An 8,529-nucleotide genomic window follows, 5' to 3' on the forward strand; every position below is an offset into this window, starting at 1 on the left:
CAGTGAACTACTCAGCATGCTTATGGAGGTGAAGGGTGACGTGGCAACGCTGATGGAACGGTTAATGTGAATCCCACTTTGGTAAAGAACAAATGGGGAATGAAGGAGGTTGCTGAGGGCGTTGGAAGAAAAAGGTGAGCTTAGGTACCGCCGGAAAAGATTACCGACGCAGACGATTTTTTCACTATTCCAGTCACTAACGCGTAGTCTCCTCTATGATTTTTTCCCCTTCTTTACAGCAATGCAGGTTTTGCTGGTGTCTTTTCAAGATTAACGCATTGGATCCTGCATTTAGCATTAAACCCCTGTCAGTTGTTTTATTTATGTGTGTGCAAGTTTGTGTTCCTTTCGGCGTGCAGGCAAACAAATTTTTGACGCTTTCAGACATGTTTTGTTGGAGAGTTGGAAGGAGGCGGAAGCGGAGGCGGAGGCGAAGGCGGAGGCGGAGGCGGAGGCGGGGGGTGGATGAGGAGCGTGGATCGACTCTTAAAATAAAGTGTTGAGGGACGGAGACACACGGAAACAAAACCAAGAAGGGAAAGAGAGAGATGTGGTGTTTGCCGTTGAGCAGATACACACGTAAGAAGCAAAGGGCGGGGATGTAGTTGTTGCCGTTGTTATTCCCCCTTTTTTGTTGCTGTTGTTTTCGTTTTATCTCCTTTTTGCTCATGTGTGTGTGTTTTTTTTTCCGTGTGTTTTTCCTCCTCCTTTATTTACTTTTTATTTGTGTTGTTGCGGATCCATTGGTCGGGTGGCTTGAACCACGTGCCCCTGCACTCTCGCCGCCGTGTGTGGGTTGGCAACGCAGGTGTTTTTTGTTTTTTGCTCCTCTTTTGCCGTGTGATCAAACTGTGTAGAAAACAAAAACAAAAGAGAGACAAAAGGGGTTTAACGGCCACTGTGAAACTCCCAGGATGCCAAGCAAAGCAAAGCACGAGACGCGGAGCGGCGGCGTGCTGGTGCCTAGCTTAGCTGTTGCTCTGCCACTGTGGGATGACGCGCAGCTACAACATGAACATTGGGGTGGCAGTCTCGGGCTACCGTCGCGACCCATCGGCACCGTAGTGGAGTTTAGGAATACAGAGGGCAAGATTGTGGTGCCACAGGATGAGGCGCAGGTTGAAGCATTCAAGGAAGCCATCGCATATGTTTATCCTGCTACAACAGAAATCTTTGTAGACTGGAAACGTCCTGCCAATATTTTTGCTCCATTTCGTCCAATGGTACACCGCAATGCGACACCATTCCTATCTCCATATGACGCGGAGCGGACTGTCTATGACGGCAAAGCTGCAGAGGAGGCTGCACAAGTGTCTGTTGCGCCTACCGGCAAAAAGGGTGATGGCAAGTCTGTAGTTCCTCCTGTTCCTCTACACGTGCAGTTCCCAGAAATTCTGCAAGTGTTGGATCCACAGGAAATTGAGGGCGCAGTGAAGGAATGGGAAGATGCTTCAAGTGAGAAGGTTATTGGGCGCTATCGCGAGATTCAGCCTCTTATGCAGGCATACGACCCAGACCTGGAGTTGGGTTGCGCTTCCACGCCTGCAGAGGCGTGTGAATTACGGTACACTACTGCGCAACGCCATAGACTCAACGAAGTGGATGCGATTTCAAAGCTTTCAGAACCTCCCTTATTTATGATGGATGCCTTTAATAGTGCCATCACATTTATGGAACATGCACAGTCATATGTTAAACATGGTGAGTACCTCTGGGAATTAGTGTATCCACATGCTCCGGGCACATGTCACCCAGTGTATAACCCGCACGGAAAATACGTTGTTCGACTTTTTATTGATGGCGCCTTTCGTCGGGTTACAATTGATGACTATTTGCCAGTAGATGCCTTGGGTCGGCCTTTTTTAACCTTAACGTCACAGAAGGAAATTTGGCCGGCTTTGTTGGCGAAGGCCATCTTTCAGGCGTTGGGTGTAAACCGTCATCTTTTATTTACTGATCCGGAAACCATCATTACGTGTTTGTGGGGAGAGTGGGTGCCGCAACGCGTTGACCCCCGCACTCAGCCTGCCTCGGCCTGTGCCTTCCTGTTGGCGTATCGGAGAGACCTGGCAAAGAGCGACAGTAATACAACACACTTTTCAGCCTCAAATACGGAGGAAGCGGCGACGGTCGTCGTGCCAGAGAAAGGTGAACCAGTAAAGCAACAAAAGGCTGAGGTGATTGACGACGGTGCTACAAAAAAAACCTCAGTGACGGAATTTGAGGGGATCACACACACCGATGCCCCTGCGGAAGTGGTTGCATCTGATGATGCAACAGCGCTTCCGCTCTGTGCGCTAGGCCCTGTGGAGGATGGAAAACGAAGACTTTTTGTCATCCATGAAATTCTCTTGTTTCGTGATACTTTGGCAATTCACGTCTCGTCCAATTCTCCGGCCCATACCCTCGTGTCAACAATACTATCGGATACAAGTAAGGATGAAAGTGTACAGAATTTACTGCGTTTGCCAGCGTCTCAAGAGGGAGGGCAAAAAGTGTCTGAAGCTGTTTTGGCAAATCAGTCCACCATATGGATTACTTTTGAGGAGTTGTCTGCCCAAGTGGACCTTGTGGTGTGGCGATATTTGGGTGAGAAAAGCCCTTTCCACTTTTGTAACCGCCTTCTTGGAGGTGAGGATGGAATGTCGATGCTAGTAAATGCAAAGAAGAAGTCTGTGGCTTCCACAGGAGCAACCAGCTTTGTGAGTGGAGGGAAAAAAAATATTGTTCGTTGGATTCACGTGAATTCGGATCAACCAGAGCAGCTGGCATTTGTTAGCTTGTCGGCCTTCTCCCTTCCTGTGACTCCATTGTTGCAAAACCGAAGTTTTCGGCACTCCACTGCTTCAGAAAGCCGACCACTCTCTGTGAATTCGTTGGCCCTTTCAGTCGACAGCAGAACGCAACGAGAGACAACGCAGGATATGCTGATCGATCTCTACACTTGGGAACGTGGTGGCGCGTTGAGCCGAGTGGGAAGTTTTGCGTACGAAACCGGCAAATTGCAGTGCATGGTGCACTCCCTTCCGCCTGGTTCACATATTTTTTGCCTGACTCTTGTGGACCTTAAGCCTCAGCATTTTCTTAGTTTACTCTCAACGCGGGAGTTAGTGGTGGGGGAGGAGAAGGACGCCCTTCGCTCCGCCAACATCTTCAAAATGAAGGATGCAGGGAGTCATATGGGGGTGGAAAGAGCGAACGAGGAGGTGATATGGTTCAAACGCCTAATCACCGTGAAGGAGCCGACTGTCGTCTCCTTTGTTGTCTCGACCCTTGACCCCAGTGAAGACCCTGCGGCCCATCGTGATGTTCCTGCCAGTTTGACGAAAGAAGTGAAAGGAGCAAAGGTGCGCCCGGTAAACACGAAAACGCCACAAAAAGATTTTGCGGAGGGGGTCCCAGTATGTGTCGTGGATATTCCTATTATTCCACATTGCCATATTTTGTTAATGAACCTCGACGATGGTACAGTCCGTCCTGGTGTGGTGGGGCATCTTATGCGTCAACAGCTTGAGCCCAATCAACAAGGATATTTGGTTATGGCGTACGTGTTGATTGACTCGATGTCTGCGTTTTCCTTTATAGATAGTTCTATGAGCGTGACGCTTGAACCTTGCGCGAAGATGCGCGAAAGTTTGAATTCTCTCACTTTGGATGAGAAAGGGAAGACCAATGCGCGTGAAAAGCCATCGCTACTGTACGGTAAAGGGAATTGGAAACTCACAATGTCTGCGAATCGAGGGTTTGAATCATACAAGACCATTATGCATAACGTTTTTTCATTTACAGATAGGGGCCAATTGAAGCGAGGTAGCAATGCACTGCTTTTTGCTTACACGTGTTCCGTGGTGGAGCGAACATACCTGACGTTGATACTTGACCTTGACACACAAGACCCGATTCCATTTCAAGTCAAGGTGATGCGCAACGGTGTGGAGGCACCTCCGGTGTTTGTTTCGGAGACCTGTACCAAGCACCTCTTTCTCCCACACGTTACACTTGTGATGGGTGAAAAGGCAAGGTCTACTAGCTACGTTGTTGAAGCGTGGCTGGATGAAACCATGGTACAGGTGTGGGAGGAGAGGCGTCGTATGGCACAAGAAATGAAATTTCATTTGCTGCGCGCAGATGCTGAACAAAAGGCCATAGAAAGACGTGAACATGAGCTTGATGAATACTACGCCGATCCACGTGCTTTTCAGGAACGGTTGGAGCATCCGAATGTAACGCAGGTGGAGCCTGTCAATAATACCTTATTGGTGCGAGAAGTGTCAGTGACATCCACCAGGAGGGGACGCGTTTACGCTGACAAGCGGAAACACCCTGTGGCTACATCGCCGCCTGAAAAGCTTGTAACTTCGGCTGCAGGCTCATTGACAGCACCCAATTCAGCTTTTTTTTTAATAGATAACGCGGACGGGGAGCTGATTGTGAACTTCTTTTTGCGATTGCAATTTTCTTCAAAAGCGGATGTCAAGAATGGGGCTCCACAGAAGGACCCGTTGGCAACTCTGCGTGCGGGTTGGGTGCCACCGATTGAGCATGCTGTGGCGGATCAAGGCGCTGGCGCCATGCAGCGGGGCATTGGAGTAAAAGGGAAGCAGCGAGAGGCGGTGTTGTCAGCGGAGGATTTGCTGAAGGCTGATCAAGGTCGCCTGAGTCGACAGCGTTTCCTAGAGAATCCACGGAACATTCTCTTCCCTTATTTGACGTCTGAAGAATGCTTGGCCCCAATCAAGGAATCCGCACGCGCAACTCCACCTAAGGAGCAAGTTCCATTCCCTGGGACCGTATCCCGCGTGGTGTTGGATGTGTTGGAAGAGGCAAACTACCCGCATGCGCCCATTTTAAGTGAGTCAGAATACCGTATCAAGCTAGCTTCTCTCCGCGCTGTGGAAATCGTGTCGCCTGTCAATGTGATACTCCCAGGGAGTGCTTCTGGTCCCGCACAACAACGGATAAAATCACCGGGTGAACGTTTTTCACCTCGCCAGGCAGCTTTGCCGGTGTCGACCTTCGTGTCCAACGCAGCAGCAGAGGAGGATACAAATATTGCCGAATTAAAAGCACCCTTGCAAGTTCTCTCCCGGCGACTGACAGAGGATCTGAAACGAGAGCACGAGAAGAGGATTGAGGGTCGAGAAGGTGCCAAGGAGATCATGCGTGAATTCTGGGGGATGCAGCAGCCTGGTGTTGCTCACGTTTCTCTGTTGGGTTACAAGGAGGAGGACTTTGCTAAGCGACAGAAGAGCCGCCAAAAAGGCTGAAATGGATGAAAGACCTGCACATGTGTTTCTATATGTCTGTTGAGATGTGCGGAAGCCGGAGTGGGGTGACACATGCCATGAATGTAAATAGCGACGAATACACGGTACACCGTGCATTCTGTTTTGTATTTTCATGTGGTTCCATTATCGCACCAGAGGTTAACATATGTTTGTGCTACCTTATGTAGGGGATGCATTGTGTATATAATGTCGTCCGCAATGAGACTTCCTTTATTTGTTTCTCTGCGTCTGACGGTCTTCGTTGCTGGCTGTTGGGTTGCGACACCGTCAACGTTTCTATTTTTCACATAATCTTTTTTTTTTTGTTTTATTTGTCTTATGTAGTAGTGCCTGTTTTTGAAACGATCTCTGTTGCACGGCAATTTCCGAGGCTTAACCACACTAGGCCCAATCCACACATCATAGTCTGTCTGGCGCAAGGAAGGGTATAGGGAGAGAAGCTTATAGACAGAGAAAGGAAAGTAAAAGCAAAGGGAAGAAGGAAGGAAAGGACTGCATCAAGGAGAAGGAAAATAATAATAAGGAGGCCTCATTTGCGGCTTATAGGATTCAAGGGGGGGAAAAAAGAGAAGGTCCTTTTTTTTTTTTTGAGTTTCTCTTGGAGTAACTCATTTTTTTTTCTTTTTTTTTGTCTACCTATTTATTTTTCTCTTCGTTAGTTTTTCTTTTTTTTTTGTTGTAGTTGTTCTTTGTTTTTTTTTTGTGTTTTTTTTTGTTGTTGTGAGTGGCTTGCTTTTTGGCCTTCGTAAATCGGCAACGGGCCATCTTCTCGGCCTAAACGCATCGTGGCTTCGGCGCCTGCATCTCGTCTTCTGAACCGGCCCTTTTCTCGCAAGACAGAATGAGTGACTTCGTCTACGACGTGAGTCTAGGCAGGCAGTCAAACAGCGGCCGAAGCAACATCAACCTCGACCTGGACTCGCTCAACCACGACCCCGCCACGCTCTTTTCCACAAGCTTCATGGGCGACCTTGATGTGGACAGTGATAGCGCATTAATGGAGCGGGCGTTTGGGTCGCTTTCAGTGAAACCCAGCAAGTTGGACCCGGACGCTCTCACAGCACTTGATGATGTGCTGCAGACGAACATATTGGACGAAGCGGGGGGTATTGATTTTCAACACTGCTGCCAGCAAATTCTGCAAGAGCCGCAACAGGACCATGAGAGCGAGGGAAACGGGGGGCAGGAGCTTTACCAACTACCTTCCTCCGGCCGGACCGACTCTTTGGGAGGCGTCAGCCCTTTGTATGAGACAACACCGCGCTCACTCGATCCAGTAGATACCAAGTGCAAATACGCCATGCCGTCGTTGACACTTTCCACCAACAGTGAAGCCGTGAGGAAGTCCTTAGCAAGTGAGTCACAAGGCCCTGAAGGTAATGTGTACTCGTCCATTACAGCAACACCACTGCAGGGGAGAGCATTGGACTTTCGGAGTTTTTTATCAAAAAAACAGTTGCCCCCTGCTATCCTAAAGGAAGCTTCTGTTGGTGTCTTTGTGGGCCAGCTGCCTTCAACGTACTCCGAAGAAGATGCTGCTGCTCTGCTTCGAGCCATTGGTGCAGATGCTGGGGGTGCCGGTTCACGCACGGGACGTGAAAAGCCACAATCAAAGCCGCACCTGTGCATTTGTTGTCGTCAACCGCAGTGCATTGCCAGTGCTTCTTGGCTACTCCAAACGTGTGTTGTGTGATGTGTCATGCGTTTGGGTTGTAGAGCGGGAACATGCTGCTCATTTGAAATATTATATCAATGGCTTCTTGCGGGATCGTCTTCGTGGCGTTCCTAAGGCTGCTCTTGTGCTGGAGGAGCTAACCCCACAGTACATGCGAAGTCGCACCTCTAATGGCAAAGGAGGCAAATACAATCGAAATAAAGGGAGCACGGCTGTTGCTACAGAGAATCTTGCCATCATGGGTGGAATCACCCATGATTGTAATCCCATTGTAACTCCTCACCCGTTTGAAATGAACCTCGTTTTGCCAGGGTGGAATTCCATGGAGACGTCAGGCCTAACTTTTTGCACCGTTTTGAATAATGCCTGTGCCCCGCCACTGTTGAACACGCATTCCGCCTCAAATGTTTCTGGTGTTATGCGGAACCATGGATTCTCCACAGCACCGGTGACGACGGCGGCAGCCCCTGCTCCCCAAGTCAATTATTACGTTGTTGGTGCGTCTCCAAATGGATTTCAAAGCCTTGCGCCGAGTCATGTGAATGGTCAGCTGTTATTTCCACCTACAGTAAATGGAGGCGGTAATGGGGCCAGTGGTGGAGCTGGAAATCCAGTGATGTCTGCCCCATCGTTTTTACAAGATGTCCGCACTGCACGTAATGCTGTTCCGTCATTCCCAAACCCGTCTGAGGGTGTGTCACGCTGTTCTGTGTGCTCTGCAACTTTTGGAGCGATGGAGCTCGTGTATTTGTTTCCTCAAGACAATGCCGTGATGTGCACGCGTTGCAGTAGTCAGCGAGTTGCTGGCGGTGATGCATCGCAGGTTACAAGAGGAACACCACCGTTTATTGTGCCCCAGTCAAACTTGGGTAGTCTTCCGCAGCCGTCAGTTGTAAACCCAACGATGCTACTAAACACACTTCCGCCGTATATGCCAGTGTCTAACCTGCAAAATCCATTGATGCCTCAGGTACCGCAGCTACCATATTAGCACAGCAACAGCAGCAATAACAACAACAAGGATACAGTGTAAGCAGTGGTTGGTAACATGTGTAAAGGTGGCTAATCAATGAGTACTTGTTTTTTTTTTTTGCTCTCTCCCCTCTTCTTTGGTGTTTGATTCTTATTTTTCGCTTTATATTCTTCCTCCTTTCACCTTTGTCTCTCTTATTCATGTACGGCGACGGTGGGCTGGGGGTCTCCTGATGTCAGCAAGAAGTAAGAGGAGAGTGACGGCTGAAGTCTCGGCCGGAGTCACCGTCGTGACAGTGAGGGAAAAGGGCGTAAGGGAAGGCAACTGCGGCGAATAGCACAAGGAAATATACATCAAAAGCACCAAAGTTTTTGGACGTCTTTTTTTGTTTTGTTTTGTTTTGCCGTGTTTTTTTTTTCTTTTTCTCGATGTATTGTACTTGAGGCGTCGTATCGCTTTCTTGGTCCCCTCCTGCCTCGACCGTTTTTAACAGGTTATCTCTTCACTTCGGCTCGTACTGTTTCTTCCTGTCATCTTTCCAGGAGGCGGTGCAACGACGCAGGGATGCCGTTAAAAACACACACATAATACAT

At 49.0% G+C, this 8,529-nt stretch overlaps 3 protein-coding genes across 3 annotated transcripts, besides 5 other annotated features; all 3 read left to right on the plus strand.

Moving 5' to 3' along the window:
* The first annotated feature begins 408 nt into the window (after positions 1–408).
* Positions 409–458: a microsatellite.
* Positions 459–914: 456 nt separating this feature from the next.
* On the plus strand, positions 915–5,267 carry TraAM80_06791 (calpain-like cysteine peptidase; the record flags this gene model as incomplete). Its single annotated transcript, XM_029383619.1, has 1 exon — positions 915–5,267. The coding sequence occupies one exon, from the start codon at positions 915–917 to the stop codon at positions 5,265–5,267; it is 4,353 nt and encodes a 1,450-aa protein (XP_029236573.1).
* Positions 5,268–5,740: 473 nt separating this feature from the next.
* Positions 5,741–5,801: a sequence feature (A-rich).
* A 98-nt stretch (positions 5,802–5,899) lies between these two features.
* Positions 5,900–6,008: a microsatellite.
* A 121-nt stretch (positions 6,009–6,129) lies between these two features.
* Positions 6,130–6,981, plus strand: TraAM80_06792 (uncharacterized protein; the record flags this gene model as incomplete). Its single annotated transcript, XM_029383620.1, has 1 exon — positions 6,130–6,981. The coding sequence occupies one exon, from the start codon at positions 6,130–6,132 to the stop codon at positions 6,979–6,981; it is 852 nt and encodes a 283-aa protein (XP_029236574.1).
* A 133-nt stretch (positions 6,982–7,114) lies between these two features.
* On the plus strand, positions 7,115–7,954 carry TraAM80_06793 (uncharacterized protein; the record flags this gene model as incomplete). Its single annotated transcript, XM_029383621.1, has 1 exon — positions 7,115–7,954. One exon carries the CDS (start codon positions 7,115–7,117, stop codon positions 7,952–7,954), a length of 840 nt encoding a protein of 279 aa, XP_029236575.1.
* A 1-nt stretch (position 7,955) lies between these two features.
* Positions 7,956–7,983: a microsatellite.
* Positions 7,984–8,313: 330 nt separating this feature from the next.
* Positions 8,314–8,353: a microsatellite.
* The last annotated feature ends 176 nt before the right edge of the window (positions 8,354–8,529 follow it).

This window comes from Trypanosoma rangeli (genome assembly GCF_003719475.1).
Source record: "Trypanosoma rangeli strain AM80 chromosome Unknown Tra_15.4_contig_00258, whole genome shotgun sequence".
Lineage (NCBI taxonomy): Eukaryota > Euglenozoa > Kinetoplastea > Trypanosomatida > Trypanosomatidae > Trypanosoma > Trypanosoma rangeli.